The following is a 17,776-nucleotide window of genomic DNA, read 5'->3' on the forward strand; positions in this document are numbered from 1 at the left end:
AGGAGCAAACACAGGCCGGGATAGTCAAGTAAAAATGAGAAAACCCATGACAACAAAACCACCCGCCCACAATGACTCATACACTAACGTAAATATAACTTAACCTTGAACCCTTGTGTTGAAAAGCGTATTGTTTTTCAAAATTGTGGACTTCAAAGATAATATTTGAGCATATATCAACACGTGCCAGCCGTCAGTCTCTTAGTTTTGACACTTCTTATGATTTGCCCAACTTTATTTTGTCTTGCAATAAAAAATACATGTACAATCTAAACTGTTAAATGAGCGAGTCCCGTTAACGTGAAAACCTCCCCTGGACTCAAATTCGCAGATGAAGTCGCATTTTCTAATAACGTACAATTCAGAAATGCAAAATACGCTTCAATATTTTTCAATTTATTATCTGAATTATCAGCATAACACATATATTTGTGGCATTATCTAAAAATATAATTTACACAAATTAGAAATACATCAATGGAAAAATGACTAAACGAGACAGGTTAAACAGCATAGTCTGAGATCATTTGAATGTTTGAACTACGTTTACGACAATGAAACTCCACAAGTTCGAGGGTATTTAACCACGGGACTTCTAGCATCTTGGCTTCACATGACCAATACTTCATATTCTGCAAAATAAATAAAAAGCTATCATTATGTACCATTATGATCTGCAAAGCTGTTCCACGTAGTAGCAAAGCTAAATTCCTCATGGTAGTAAAAACCCCAAATCTGATAGAATCTGATGAAAACATTCTCGTGGAATCATGAAAACTTGTTGTTTTACGTCCCATGACGTGTCAACAGCCCTAATATAGCACTGCACCATACATTCTGGTGTCTGTTGTCAAAGGGCCGTGACATATACAAATCGGACCCTAAATATTCGGTTTGAATCCGAATGTTATGTGTAACGTATCATACAAGCTGCTCGACTGCTTTTAATATATGGTTTATAAACACAAAATATATGCTCATTTTTAAACAACAGTAATATCAACTCATCATTCCAAAGTGTCTTCATTTTAAAAAAAGAGAGTATAAGTACTGAATCTTACCCTAGGGCTAATTCTCGTGTTAACATCTAAATCAAGGTGATACATTATGCCAGCAACAACCTGAAATTAAGCATTCATTTATACAACAGGTGAAAAAGAATATATATATATATATACATATAAAATAAGCATAAAAAACATCTATTTTCACAAAACAAAAGCAAGAATAACAAATAACCGTCAGCTTGAAAACAACTGAAATGCATATATGTATTTCCTTTGAGATTATCTAAGTGTCCACGATAATTCATTTCTATAAAACTAACTTAGGCAGACAAAACGTCAATAACTCATTAAGTCGGTCAAAAACACTTCTAGGTCAAAACAGTCATGCGTATTTAAATGCAAGTTTTTAAAATAATCAAGGAAAAAACACAAAGAAAAATTGTAATTTTGTAAACCAATCTGCAATAATCAACAATTTCTAAGTTCAAACAGTTTCAATGCCAGCTTCAAGAATTAGGCCCATAGTTATGGACATCAGTTTTAACAACAACATAACGATCGAACGACACGGTAGTGCCTGTATCATTTTGAACTGTAGCTATACCCAAGAGCAAGCTTTTGATACTTTATAGTATTGTATTAGTTGATATAGTTTTAATATGCTATTCAGGATGTCGTTGAGAGGGCTGTCCATTCCGGTAGGGACATTTTGAAGATTTCACACTTCAAACAAACACTTTAAGCTTTCCAAACATCAGCATTCAGTTCAACTTCGATACAATTTAACCAATTAAACGTTATATATTAATATACGCCTAGGAGAACAACTGAATTTGTGTTCCCCTTAAATGGCAATTGATTAAGTAATCAGTTGCCATTTAGGGGGAACACAAATTCAGTTGTTCTCCTAGGCGTACTTGAGATAAAAAAAAACACAAGTTTACCTGCGTCCTTGCTCTTGTGATCGTGTTCAACGCATATCCCCTACCCATTTCAAAAACAGCTCTTCTAGCCATTCTCCGGATTGCTACATCGTTGGTATCAGCGTTGGTCAAACCCCCAGGAATTTGGGCCAACGAATGTCCTACCATTACGAGCATGACAAATACACAGATTGTTGGATGCATTTTTGTTGGATTCTCCTGCGATCAGTTAAAGATCTGGAAGGAACATGAGATAATAATAATAATAATAATAATAATAATAATAATAATAATACCGCTACTACTACTACTACTACTACTACTACTACTACTACTACTACTACTACTACTACTAGTACTACTACTACTACTACTACTACTACTTCTACTAATAATGATAATAATAATAATTATAATAATGATAATAAACAAAAACAGCAACAATATTCTTACATAATGAAAATGTCCTCGTATAATCAAACTAATTTCACCACAATACGAAGCTATTATTAACATTCAGCTTATATACAACACATGATCACATTAGTAATTAAGAAGGCGGGATGAGTAGGAAGTAAACAAGAAGGGCTTGCGAATAAACAATTTAGCAAATTAAAGACCAATCCATTCGTATACACGTACATTTTTTAATTTACGTTTTAAGCTACGTATACTTCCGAAAAGTGTTTGTTGACAGCTGTAACAATTATTACACCTTTTAACACATTAAATTCTCAGATCGTATATTACGCTCGAGCAAATTTCCTCGTTATGATTAACATGATAATACAAGGGGGAGTGGGGGTTAAACATATATACGAGTCTAGACATACGTATGAACTTCATAAAATTTGAAACATGTTGTAGACATGTGTTTAGTGATGCCACACTTATTATTTCAGAGGACACTGATATAAGAAACCACTTTTTATCATCATGTCGTAGGTATATCTGACTTTTGATATATCGTTTAACAAACCTGGCAACATCATGACTGTTTTCATTCTGTATCTTACTAATTTATTAAAAAAAATGTTGTTTACGAACATTTCAATAACCCCTTATCAAATTTGTTTTCTTGTCTTGTCCCTTTAATTTGTTAACGTAACGTGACGGAGAACGCACGTTTGCATGACGAGCGTCCAATCAGTGTACCTGCCGTGCCTGTCACGTTGTGCATTTCAAAATATTAAACGTGGTCTGTTTTGGAAGTAAGTAGTACAAGCGGAGAAAACTACAAATAAACATTTATAATAAGGGAAAGGCTTTATGTACTTTAAACACGCTCACTGTTTGTTCGCTAGTTGATGATAAATGTTTAAACATATTTATTTACATCAATTGTCAAACAAGTATATGAATTAAACATTATATGAATCACTGTCGTTGATTTTGCTCTTGTTGGGACAGTTTAAGTTCTGCAAATTATACTTAATTGCGTTGTTAGTCATAATGAAATTTAAATATTAGAAAACTTATAATTTCCATCCTTTATGGTAGATAGGCTGTTTCTTTAAAACAGTGCTTTTCATCGCACGTTTAATTCGAATTAAGTACAATATATTCATGTTTGTCTATACATGTTTACCTTTATATACTTATCTTTATGTGTTCATTTTACAGGAAGTTCGAGTTTTGAGTTGTGTATGTAGACATGTATAATATAAGTATCTTCCATATGGCCGAGAGTTTAAGATAGGTTCATCCCAACCAGAGCGTAGGGTGTTTACCGGGTTTCCGCAGGACACCCTGCACGAGGGTGATTTTGAATATAAGCGAGTTATACGCAGGCAATCTAACCTTTTTAAAAGTTTCTGTAATTCAGTCCCACACATTGTCAAGAGAGTTTTATATAATTGTAACAACTGGTTAATTTTCTTTTTTTTGGCATTAACGTGAATACATCTACTGGACTCACTATCGCAGACTACGTCAAATATTATTCCAAAGAGAATATTCATCATCTTAAGTCGTTTCACAACCGAAGTCGATTTCCTAATCATTTTGTATGCAGATAAATTAAAACTACAAGACAATTTGAAATAAAAGCATGTTTAGTACATAAAATAAATGAAATTATTTAAGTGTTAATAAAAGTGTTTAAGATAGTAATAAGTTATTACATCGTATGGCTAATGGGATCATAGACAATTGACTTGAGAACGGAATTGACTAACATCGGCATAACAAATTGGTGTGTGGCTTTATTTAAAAAAAAACCCCACATAATATACCCAAATGCATCATTCAGCAATGAAAAGATGACTTAACGCGAAAAGTGGAACACAATTGTCTGGCATCATTTGAATATTTAAACATTTACGACACATGGACTCCACGAGTTCCAACGTGTTTGACCACACAACTTTGTGCATCTTGACTGCTTATGACAAATACCTTACACCCTGCAAAAAATACAAAAACAACAACAAATTAACTATAATAAAACCTGTCTTAAAGAGTTGTAAACGGAGCTTGACGTTTAGCAAGTCACGGTCGTTGTTAAAGATCAATATAAATAAAAGATGTATTACATGATTTTGATTGATGCCATGTTAGATAAAAGCTTTTATCCTGTATTGTCTCCTTTTACAACCTGTGATCGTATTTATAACGTACAAAATGATTATGGATGGATAATACATTGTCAATATAAAAAAAAAAAAAACGTATAGGGCAAATAACAAGTACATGAATTTCATAAATACAAAATGTGTTTTGATGCTAAATGTCTTTATCTCACAAAACATAAAGACTTACTTAATGTTACCGTAGGATTTGGGCCTATGCTCTTGTAGACAGCTATATCAAGGTGACACACTGAGCCTGTAACAACCTTAAATCAGCAAGAACAACGACAAGAGCAGTAGGACTTATGAAAAGAGTATGCTCATATAATTGAAAAAAATACAACAACAATATTATATATTTATACAAAACAGAAGCTACAATAACAAAAAGGCTTTCGGTCTGCTCGGGTTTGTGAGTATAGTTATGTGACTGTAAATCAAATTAACAGAAACATCTAAAGATAGGATATGCATGCTCACGAATTCATATGGAAATGCCTTCATATTTTACGCTGATATTCTGTTCTAAATTCAAGTTAATAAAGTTCATATTTAAAATATCTTCCAACAATGACAGGATCCTTGCGCAAACTTCCTCTGGATCAAATCACTCACATACTATTTATTCCCTGTATGTATTGATGTATCTTAATATTGCCCTCAACCTATGTCACTCATGGACAAAATAAATAGATTTATATCAGATGTTTATAAATATGCATACGCAACATGCTCACGACTCTCGTGTCAAATTTCTGAGACAAACTGAAAAATCTTCGCACACTTTCCGTTCCAGTCGGCATTACTTGACTGCACTCAATAATCGAAGCAGGCCGAAAGCCTGTCAACGCTTTAAGCGCTTTAATTTTAATTGTAAAAGAGTATAGTATGCCTTAAGTAATGGTGAGGGTTGTTTTTATGTACTTACACTAATAAATGGTTTGTGACGACACCGTCGCATATATATTTCTTTTGTGTAAGAACATAGTAATGATCTAAATCAAACATTGTCAAGTAAGAGCCGATATAAGACTATTTAAATCAAGGAAACTTTACTAATGAATGAATTTCTATCACTAAAAACTGATACTAGGATATTATAAAATATTATAATTTCAATGCAAACATTTTGGTTTGATATTTTACGCCAAATATGCATTTAATTACATCTTCAAAACGATTCATGTGTTTTTGTTGTTGTTTTTCCGATGACCCAGATTCTATATCACTCCGCTAAGCCTTCATACTTTTATAACCGTTAATCGGAATATGCAGATCGACATAACAGTTTTAACATTTGGCGAATTAATTCACACACGGGCGTTTTAACTCCAGCACTGTTTGAGTTACATCTGAATTATCTTGTTACTAATCTGCCCTAGCTACTCATCTGCGTTTTGCATTTAAATTTGTTTGATCAAAGTATAACTCCAATCCATAAATAACATCATTTTTATCGTAAATTCCAAGAAAAGAACGCTAAGCGAAAAAGTGATGGAATAGTTTTATATTAAAAAACATAAGTGATGAACTTGAAACAATTAAAAATCATTTTGATACAATTATTGGCTGAAACTTAATCGCACTTTATAACATCCCTGAATATATCTATTTATGTTGTACCTACATTTGGAATAAGGACTCGCTTATAAACAATACTGTTAATGTTGATGTTGAGCATTAAGAAAGTTCAGCATATTTGACTCTTTGGTTAAACTGATACTGCTAGTTGAGATCTGGGGTTTCAATTTCTTTTCTATCATTGAAATGGTACTTTTTTATAATGCTAATAAATCTACTTATACTAGTGGTGTAAGGTAAGCGAGGAAAAGAACAACTGTATCTTTATTTTGTCACACGTTTTACGTAAAATATTGTTGCTAGCCTTTGTGGATGCCAAATCATAGGTCCTCTAAAGGCTGTAATACCATGTTAAAACTAGGATATCAGACTACTTAAGCTAAACTAGACGTGACCATTATACGCGCTAAATATCACTTTCAGATGTTGAAGATTGCCTAAAAATGAACCCCCTTTTTAACTAACGAAGAGTGTAGCTAAATTTAGGTGTTCAAGTCACACATTGTCAATAGAAACGAGTTGGCATGCATGCATATGTAGTGGTATCCCTTGGATTGAAAGAATATGTACTTCTTGTTAAAAATTAATATTAATGCTAAAGTTGGCGAATTTCCTGTATAAGAGTAAACATGTTGTTTGTGTAAAATAGGGCTTTTTATTTCATGTCTAGCATTAAGTTCAATCTATTTACACATATGCATATGTCAGTCTACTTATAATTATCCTAAAGTGCTTTATGAAATTCAAAATGAAGGTTTAAATATTAGTAAATTTAAATATAATTTCATATATGGTAAAAAAAATGTTTGTGTAAATCAGAACGTTTTTTTTTACAGCATCAAGTACAATATACTTGAGCATATGAATATGCTTCATTTCGGGTGTGCATTTGGTTAGAAATTTGAACAACTGCTTTATGTTATAATTTGGTATATGCTCTACATAGGCCTTATACACAGACTAAATTGAGTTTGAGTTTTGAGTTTTGTGTATGAAGACACGTAAAAACATTTATAGTAATCCTTCATAAATTAAGTCGGTATAGAGAAGAGTTCTCTACCTTAAAATCATCAGCCAGTAGCCGGTGTGCCTACGAACCATTCGTAACCAAACCTTAATAACCGGGCAATCTTGATAGATTCGTTACCATTCAAACCCGATTGGCCAACTCATATCCGTTGAATATTATATTGTGTAAAAACGAATCAATATGAAAGCACATCTTTATGCACTGTATAAGTTTTGTATATGCGCAGGAATACTGAAGATCTACATAAGAGAAGACAGTGAATGAAACTTACAAGTCGATATTCAAAGACAAGGTAATTAAGTATAATAAAGGTATTGCAATTTTCTAAAAGAAACCTGTTGTACATGCAAGTGTTAAAGTTTTTTAAAAGATGTGACATGCGTTAAACGTTGAATGTCTGTAATTTTAGTGTTGTTTACCCAATGAAGAGCTAGCAAGTTATTTCTTATATGAAAACAGATTCTGTACTGTATATATTTGTGACGTCGTCAGGAAATTCCATCAGATAGAGAAAACATTTATACTTGGTATAAGCAGGCAATCATAGCTATTCTAAACATGTTTGAACAGTTTCTATTATCCAGTTTTACATACTGCCATGAGTTTGTAATGTAATCCAATCAATTAGTTTAATTGTTTGTTTTTTGTCGTTAAAGGATCTCGCTCATGTTTTGGCACGAAGCTTCTTATAAAATAAATAAATATTCAGGTCTTGATTGGGAGCGAACCCAGGCGGGATAGTCAAGGGAAAATGAGAAAACTCATGACAACAAAACCACCCGCCCACAAGGACTCATACACTAACGTAAATATTACTTAACCTTTAACCCTTGTGTTGAAAAGCGTATCTTATTTTTTCAAAGATGTGGACTTCAAAGACAATATTTGAGCATATATCAACACGTGTTAAAGGGTGCCAGCCGTCAGTATCTTAGTTTTAACACTTATAATGATTTGCCACACTTTATTCGTATTGCAAAAAAAGAAAGAAATACATGTACATTCCAAAATATTAAATAAGCGAGTCCCGTTAACGTGAAAACCTCCCCTGGACTCAAATTCGCAGATATAGTCACATTTTCTAATACTGTACAATTCAGAAACCCAAAAAACGCGTCAATATTTTTTATTTTATTATTTGAATAATTTGCATAACAAATAGATTTGTGGCATTATCTAAAATATTGTCTACACAAATTCAAAATACATCAATGGAAAAAAAGGCTTAACCAGACAGGTTAAACAAAATAGTCTGGCATCATTTGAATGTTTTTAACTACGTTTACGACAATGAAACTCCACAAGTTCAAGGGTATTTAACCACGGGACTTCTAGCATCTTGGCTTCACATGACCAAAACTTCACACTCTGCAAAATAAATGAAAAGCTATCATTTTGTACCATCATGACAAAGCTGTTCTACATAGTAGCAAAGCTAAATTCCTCAATGGTTGTAAAAAAACAAAGTCTGAAAGAATGTTAAAACATTCTCGTGGAATCACGAAAAGTTGTATTACGTCCATTTCTGTCACATTGAACTCGGTCTAACATGTTATGGCCCCATGATATTGTAAAAATGATCTAAAAAAAACTGTGTTGCATATAGCTGTTAATGTATTGCACTAACACTCCTGAAACTTCATATGAATGTTGGTCAGCATGGACTGTTGTCCAATTGCCATTTCTTTCACACTTCACTAGGTCTTCCAAGAATTGGCCATATACTTTGTAAAAAATAGTCTGAATAGCTTTTGAATGCATGAAGTACTAAAAGTAACTCTGTAGAATGCCTTAAATGTTCATGAAACTTTATAGAAATGTTGGTTAGCATGGGATGTGGTGCACCTGCCATTTCTTTCACATATAAATATGTCTTACAATACTTATTGCCTTTGACTTTGTAAAAAGAAATGGTCTTAAAATTGTCACTCATTAATTTCACAACTCATCATTTAACCATTCCTGTGTCCAGATGGCATATGTTTTTTTGGTCATGAGTGTTAGTTAAATCATTCGATTTCAAGGTGAATGTAAGCAGAAATACAACAATGAACTCCAAGTCGGGAGGGTTGCAGAGATAACAGGGGGCAAGTTGCCATGTAAAACCATCTTTCTCACCCATCTACCCACATATGAGGAGTCCAGCACTGCTGAACAGGTATAAACATTTTTTTTGTAAGGCCACTCCTTTTTTATTTTTTGGTTTACAAGAATTTTTGGTAAAAATGTCCACCGGGTGGTCGAAAAAAAAAGGAAAAAAGTCACAAAACATACTCTTAAAGGGTGAAAATCAGAGAACAACATAAAAACATTGAAAATTTATATCATTTGCTTGACATTTTAACATGTTTACACGTATAAACTATCAAAGATACATTGAATATCACTCAGCAAGACATTTGTTTACCGTAGCTTTAACGGTATGCTAAAGCAAAAGTGAATGCAGAACACTTAAAAACTTACCAATATAAAAAAAATAAAAAAGAAGAAAAAGCGAATTTTACGCATTAAAATACACAAAAATTGCACTGTATTAAAACAATTCATTACATTTTCTAAATGTTGTTTCAGTTTTTTCAATATTGGAAAATGTCAATAAAGTGAAATAATTACCAATTTTGAAAATAAGGAAATAACAGTTTATGAAGACATTTGAGTTTTAATATTATGAAAACAATTCCTGAAAAACTAAAAACCAAACTAGACCTAGATTTGAGTTTTAATAACCCTTACCATGCTTGGTACTAGTTGCATGTTACCCGATCCATGCAAAGTCCGGATATTTTCAGACAGGGATAATTACCATGGGATGTTCACCAAATCCCTTTCAAATTCAAATCTTGCAGCAAATTACCACATCAGTACATAAAATCACATAGCAAAATAATAAATCTAGTATGTGACTTAACATTCTGTACCAATGATAGTAAACTGACAGAGAAATCCATAATTATGTATCAGATATTTTCATCTTCTTCCAACTCCGCCATTTTGTGTATACATGCATTCACAGGGCATCTATACTTCATGCTTGTTTATTTTTCATTTTAAAGAGTATTCCTTGGTTACAACAAGAAATTTCATTAACAGTGAACTATCAAGCTCATTACAAATTGAAATGGACTTATTCAAAATAGTTTTCCGTGTTGTTTTATCTAAATGTTCTGCACACAACTCGCAGGCATTAGTAAATGTCATTGACACATGTGTTTAACTCTGTCATTGTTTTTACTCTTCTATCCCAAACATGAATAAACATGTAATCTAGAATAAACACAAGCTTTACATTGACTCAATGACAAGTATTTCCAAACCATTCTGTGATTTAAAATCCATAAACACCACCGACTGAACTTGTGAAACTAGGTCACCGGTGTCAACTTAGAAATTTTACTTTCGATTTCACCACTCACACTTAGTGCACTGTTATTTGATATTTAACCATAACATGTTATAAAATGTTTTTCTCACACATTATTTTCAGATATTTGTGTCTACTAATTCGATGGCAGCCGCTGACACTTTTATTTTTTATCTATAAACAACAATATTTTCGTGACCTAAATTGGCGGGGAAAAACAACAATCACGTGACAGTTATTGTTCGTGTCGGCTGTTAAATTTGCTAGTGTTTATTGCTATTGTTATTTTAACAACTCCTGCATATTTAAATTAATTATTTCATACAAAGAATGACTGCTATCGTCAATTCTACCATTGCCAACGGCGCTGCCATAACAGTTGACTCGCACACATGCTATCACTATAAATTGGCGAATACGCCTAAGAAACAACAAACCAGTCGAGATCTACTGCATTCGTACTCTTATCTGTTCATTTTTCTTTCGTTTCGCACCAAAATCAATACGGTCGGGAAAGTAATTTTGAAAAAAAAAGTGAAAATCATTTTTTATTTTTTTTTGTACTTTTCGGAAAATTAGACCCGCCGGATTTGTAAACCAATTTATATAAAAGTAGTGGCCTAATATACTTTGCAAAGCGCTTTTGATTCAACTATAGGATCCAAGTACTGATTCATTTTAAAAACAAGTAAAATTGAATTGTTTTGAATTTTTGCTTGACTATAAATGAAATATATATTACAAATAAGCCACAAACCATTAATTTCTAAACTCTCTAAAATACGAAATACTTACGATGAATTTGCTGAACATAACACTTTCACTTTTCCCCATTTCAGAGACTTATAGTCGACATCCTACAGCAGGTCAACTTAAAGAAATGGTTCAATATTAAACATTTTATCATAGAGGTATGTTTTTGCAATTCTCAAAGTTTTAGAATGTATAGGTATATGTATTTGTCCACTGTTTGTTGAAGGTTCCAATGGTCAAGGTACTTTATGCCAATATTCCACACAAAACATCCTTCCTACCAATCTCCTAACCCCTCCCCAGGCAGTTTACATGCTCAGTCAGGGAAAACATACTGCTTTCAAAGCTGCATTCGCAACTATTTATTTAACACTTCTGTTGTACATGGTTGTAATTTTTTGAGGGGTTAATTTTTTACTCTTTATTGTGCATCAATAAGGTCTCAACTTCAACCTTAGTCAAACATTAAATTTAAGGTACCGGTAGCTTTCGGATGATCACATATTGCTAATGTTTAACCTTGCAGAGATGGTCAAATAAAAAATCCACAAAATACAAGCAATTTACATACTAGTGTCAATAACCTTTTCTTTGTTTAGATAATTTTGTGTCGCCTGAAAAGACGACATTTAGGGGTTACTTTTGTCGGCAGCGGCGGCGGTGGCGTCCGTGTTCCATTTTCGCTTTCCCGGGGTATATCTCCTAAACTATTAGTGGTATCAACTTGAAATTTCATATGTAGATAGATCTAATTGAGAGCAAGTGCATTGCACAAGAACTGTTACTCTTGCTGCCATATTTTTAGAGTTATTGCCCTTTGTTAATTTTCTTGCTTAGGTTTTGTCCGTGGCATATCTCGTAAACTATAGGAGGTATCAACCTGAAACTTATTCCGTAGGTATATCTGATTGAAGGAAAGTGCAGTGCACAAAAACCGTAACTCTTGCATCTATATGTTTAGCGTTATTGCCCTTTGTTAATTTTCATGCTTAAAGTTTTGTCCGGGGCATATCTTGAAGAATATAAGAGTTATCAACTTGAAACTTCATAGCTAGATAGATCTCATTGAGGGCAAGTGCAGTGCACAAGAACCGTAACTCTTGCTGCCATATTTTTAGAGTTATTGCCCTTTGTTAATTTTCATGCTTAAGTTTTGTCCGTGGCATATCTCGTAAACTATAGGAGGTATCAACCTGAAACTCATTCCGTAGGTATATCTGATTGAGGAAAAGTGCAGTGCACAAAAACCGTAACTCTTGCATCTATATGTTTAGCGTTATTGCCCTTTGTTAATTTTCAAGCTTAAATTTTGTCCGGGGCATTTCTCGAAAACTATAAGAGTTATCAACTTGAAACTTTATAGATAGATAGATCTTATTGAAGGGGATCGCAGTGCACAAAAAATGTATCTCTTGCTTCCATATTAGAGTTATTGCCCTTTGTTAATTTTCATGTTTAACTTTACCTTGCACACTTTTTAGCTCACCAGAGCACGAAGTGCTCAAGGTGAGCTATTGTGATCGGTCTTTGTCCGTCGTCCGTCCGTCAACAATTGCTTAAAGAACATCTCCTCTGAAACTACCTGGCCAAATTCAATAAAGGAAATAATTCGTCAGGCGACACATCCGACTCGCGGAGTTCTAGTTTAATTCTTTAGCTTATGTCTTCTCATTTTAATAACAGACTTTATGTGTGTTTCAAGACTCAATTACATCAAAACTAGGGTAAGATAACATCCTTTTGGCTAGAAGTTGAAACTGGCTTGGTGCGATTTATCATGCCATTATAACTTTTTGGTCTGATGATAGGGGATGCTAAATTTCAAAAAAGGTGCATTATAAATTGAATTTGAGTGGAAGTGGTCTATTGGAATAAATGTGCATTTGTCCTGGCTCTCACCAAGGGGTTGTTAGTTCGAACCCAACCAGGGTTTCTGCCTAGGAAACAGACTCAAAATAATGAGCAAATGGAGAAAAATCACATAAGTGTAAACTGCTACCATACCAAAAGCTTGCTGCAGTTCCCCATTAGCACATGTTTCTTCATTATGTGTCAGAAGTTTACATAATTCATTGATCGGATATACTAGATAATTGGCTATCATAAAACAAATATAATACAAAATTGAGTATAAATGGAGGAAACTTAATTAAGTTTGTTAACAATCAAAATATTTAATAAATAGCCTTCTGACCAGGTGGGTATGGGAATTACAAAATGTAATTAATATAAGCTTTGATAAAGTTTGATCTGCAAAACTAAAATGAATGGAAATTTGTTTATTCCACCAGGATGTGTGCTGGTGCCAATACAGCTTAACGTCAGCATTGGAGACATACTGACAACGAAGGCAGAAGCGATTGTGAATGGGGTTGGTTCTGGGTTCGAGATGAATGGAGTCATTGCTCAAGCTTTGCTCAAGAAATGCCCTAACATCCTGCCTGAATGCCAGCAGAAGAGTAAGATCTTACAGGAATATTTTACAGTTACCTGTTTGCAACATATTGTTTAAGTAAGATTTTATAATAGCTTGTGTACTATAATTTTGTGTAAAGCTTTTTTAATGTCAATGTTGTGTTGCAGTTTTGCTTAAAATTTTTGCCTTAAGCAACTGTCTAAGATATTGAAACAAAACTTCGTACACATATTCACGAACACAATATGCATGTATGAACCATGAAATATTTATGTCTTTTGATCAGCTGAGAAAAACAGGAGTGCTTGTTCATATGAGTATGTTGGACTTCCTGTTTTCATGGAAGCTGAAGTTGTTGAAGTTGTTAATTTTGAACCTCCTCCTCCCCCCCCCCCCCCTAAAAAAAATAAAAAACACAACAACAACAAAAACAAACAAATAAATAACAAACCCACACTATAACATGTTTTTCAGAGGATGATCTGAAAAATAATGGAGTTGAGATGACCAAAGTGGAAGTTCTGTCTGCTTCCTGTGTGATCCATGTGATGTGGCAGGTTTCGCTCTCTAACTGGAGGTCAAAGATGACCGCCTGTCTGAAGAAGGCTCATAAACACAGCCTCAAGAGTGTGGCCTTCCCAGTGTTGGGTTCAGGTGGGTAATTTTGTCCTGTGTGGGGTGGCTGGTGGCTCTCTCTTAGTGGATATCCAAGATTGCTGTGGGGTGAGAGTGGTATAGTGATATAGGTCTCCGCCTATCACCCAAGAGAACAAGGGTTCAAGCCCCACAAGGGGTACTTTGTCATAGCCTCAATAAGAACACAGTACTGGTTTCTGCCCAGAAAAAGGACAAGAGAGTGATTCATAGCAGCTATCAGATGACTACAATCGAGCAAAAATAAATTAGTATAAACAAAGAGTGCTGCCCTTTTAAATCACCCTTGCAAACTAAGTCTTGCCCATACTGGTAAATCTCAGACCAATTAGTGAATAAAAAATGCATAGGGTTGCACAATCAGACTTCTTTCATCATACTTAATCAGAAAAATCAGGGAATAGTGGCTAAGTGAGTGAGGGATCTTTAATAGGGGAAAAGTAAATAGCTGCAGTAAATGGCTAATTAAAAAGAAATATTATTGTGTTTTGTGTGAAAGTTATAATAGATGAATGATGACCTTTGGGTGTCCGAAAATTAAATTATTTTTGAAAATAATTACCGGTATGGGCGTCTGAATTCCTAGAGTGTCCAAACTCTAAGGTGAATTACGGTAGCTGCAGTAAATGGCTAAATAAAAAGAAAAATTATTCTATTTTGTGTCAATGCTCAAGATTGTATATAATTCTAGATATCTCTGTTTTCAGATTGACAACATGGTAGATCCGAGAATCCTTGTGGATGTTAAATTTGACAAAAATTTAGGCATCTTCACCTTAAACAGCCCTTCAAACCAGGTCAGCGCAGCAATTGACTGCATCCACAACAAGATGCGACAATACAAGCGCCAAGAGAGCACACAAGAGCTCGCAAAGCTCCTATATTCTCGAATCCAGTGGCATTGGCTTTGTGAAGATAGGACGGCGCAGGAAACAAAGGAGTAAGCCTATAGTGAGCTGCCAAATTATGCAATAGAGATGGCCTACAAAGACAATAAAGATACTGTGGAATTGACATCCAAGGATGGGAAGGTGTACATAATTGACTTCAAGAAACTTGTGGAGTATCAGAAACTGAACAAAGGGGACACTGTGCATGTGGTCAGGAAGGATGTACTCAAAGGTAGGGTATTATGTAAAACTTGGATGTGGAATTAATGCTGCCAATGAAGAATATTGTAATAAGGTAAGCGCTTGCTTTAGTTAATGTCCATTTTATAAGGAGTTTAACATAATGTCAGATGACAGTAAACTAAGCGCCTGAGAATTGCTATTTAGGTGGTTAAGATGTGCACCTGGGGTTTTGTCTCAAGCTGAACTAAGTCAAACAAAGAGTTATGGCCCATTCATTAGCAAAAATTGGCATTTCTCGACTTGAGTCGCTCAAATCTCCAATACTGAATAAACAGATGACATGAAAGTTTAAGGGAATGTTGTTGGGGTGATGAAGTTGTGTACCTGGGGTTTTAACCTTGGACAAACAAGAAGTCATAGTTGCATAATCCTTTAATACCAGGCTATTTTGACCAATTTCAGTTAATTGGAATTTTTCACTGCTCTAAAAGAGATCAACATATTTATTTATGTTGTTACTGCTGGGATTTAATATTTGCATTTTTGTTTGTGAATAGACTAGATTGTGAAATTAAAAATCCAGCAAAATAATGAATAATACGGGTTATCCAATTATTAAATAATGAAGTCGCAAAATTAGAAAACACAAAAAGACTGCTCATCAATGTGACCAATCTACAGTATTTGGCACTTTGTTAATTGTATAATTCTCTCTTAGCTGAGCTGGTCCAGCTCCCTGCCTCGTAGATGCCTATGAGCAATAATGAGAATGTGAAGAAGGTTGCATTGCCACGGGGGAAGAAGTACTCAGGTGGAACGGGAATTTATCCAGCAGGCGCGTAACGGGGCGTACTCCCGGAAGAACAAGAACAGTCAGAATATACAGGTTGTAAAGGTAAGTTGATGATGGGTATAATTTGTCAGAAAGTGTGATCTTTAATTAGTTTGAGGTCAGTACCAGTTTGTAAAATAATTCTGAAAAATATATTGAAAATGGCAAAATTGATGGTCATTGGCAATCGTATATTCTGTGCTTTAGAACATCAAATTTATCAGTATTAACATCTCAGTATTAGCATCACTGATCATTCTTTAAAGCCTTTTTTTTAACTTTTAAAAACGTAATAAAAAAAATGAATAACTGACGATAGTCCATAAAATAAAGTTGTCATTTAAAGGTTGGCTTTCCAAATAGTTGACTGCAATTTCATATCAGGGCGGCGTTCGAGGGTATTAATCACCTTCAGTGATAGCTCTAGTTCAGTATGTACTGTTTGTTATATCAAACCAAGTTAAATGTATATGAACCAATATAAGTATGCATGTTTTCTAAACAGTGAATAAACATACTCTTTTGTAAGAGCAATGGATCCCCCTGCCAACCTTTTGGGAATTTTCATTGATAAGTGTTGTAATCTGTTTTACAGGACTTTGTCCAGTGTGACATAGGAAATATATCTGCATCTAACATTGTCCAGCCTTCAACCAACCAGGAGAATTACTTTTTCTTGAATCCCTACATCTTTCGGCTCACAATGCAAATGCAGGTAAGCTGCATTTACAATTTTCAACGTACATCCTGCTAAAGCGATTGTCACATGAAAAATGTTGCGTGAATTAAAATTCCGCATTAATCTGTGCTGTAAGGACATCTCGTCCTAAACCACTTCGACAATTTTGATAAAACTTCACAGATATATTTTTTGACGGTCAAATTTGATCACAGAAATGCTTTCCATTCGGAGCTCATATTACTAAGAAAGTATTCTTGACAAAAACCGTATGCCTAGAACTTAAAATTTTGTTGTGTAAGATTGTCTAGTGGTTTTCTACAAAGAAAACATTTGAAGCTCTGGGGTCAAAATCTACCATGCCCTTGGTGTTGCTTGTTTAAAAAATACATAGAAAACTTTGAAAATCTTTTGCCTAAATCAGCTGGGCCTGACCCTTGATAATTTGTTTGTAGCAACATATAGTCGTCCTCACCCAAGTGTGCTCATACTATGCCCCAGGGGTCAAAACTTGTCCGGACCCGTGTATCACCAGTTTCTTATGTACCTCCTAACCCTTTCTTTGAAACCATTATACTTATACTCTTGTTATTTGGTTTGTATAATATGATGGAACTCTACCATGTTTATTAAAATGGGTCAAAACTGGCCCCACCATGGCGGTCACAAGTTTTCTATATAACAATTTATATAAAAATTACTTTGAAAATAATCTTATCCCAAACCATAGGCCGACATCAGACCTTTGATAATGTGTATGTTGCATCATAAAGTGGTTTCTAACATGTATGAACACATTTTGTTCTGGGGTTCACAAGTAGCTTACATACTTCAGGGTAATCATTGAAAATCTTTAATATTTGGTATGTAGAAATTTAATATTATGAAGGCTCAATT

General features: G+C 34.1%; 1 protein-coding gene across 1 annotated transcript; it reads right to left on the minus strand.

Moving 5' to 3' along the window:
* Positions 1-380: 380 nt before the first annotated feature.
* Positions 381-2,519, minus strand: LOC128218487 (cystatin-SN-like). The gene is made up of 4 exons (XM_052926163.1): positions 2,384-2,519; positions 1,952-2,167; positions 1,062-1,121; positions 381-632 (listed from the first exon to the last, which is right to left on the minus strand). Exons 2-4 carry the CDS (start codon positions 2,132-2,134, stop codon positions 504-506), a joined length of 372 nt encoding a protein of 123 aa, XP_052782123.1. The 5' UTR covers positions 2,135-2,167; positions 2,384-2,519; the 3' UTR covers positions 381-503.
* Positions 2,520-17,776: the final 15,257 nt, after the last annotated feature.

The sequence above is a fragment of the Mya arenaria genome, chromosome 14 (genome assembly GCF_026914265.1).
Source record: "Mya arenaria isolate MELC-2E11 chromosome 14, ASM2691426v1".
In the NCBI taxonomy this organism is placed as follows: Eukaryota; Metazoa; Mollusca; class Bivalvia; order Myida; family Myidae; genus Mya; species Mya arenaria.

Bases quoted from the DNA above. Each gene is read 5' to 3' on its own strand.
- LOC128218487 (XM_052926163.1), bottom strand. From the start codon at position 2,134: ATGCATCCAACAATCTGTGTATTTGTCATGCTCGTAATGGTAGGACAT. The intron at 1,122-1,951 runs GTAAACTTGTGT...GCTTAATTTCAG, and splicing joins TCACAAGAGCAAGGACGCAG to GTTGTTGCTGGCATAATGTA. The intron at 633-1,061 runs GTAAGATTCAGT...TTTATTTTGCAG, and splicing joins ACACGAGAATTAGCCCTAGG to AATATGAAGTATTGGTCATG.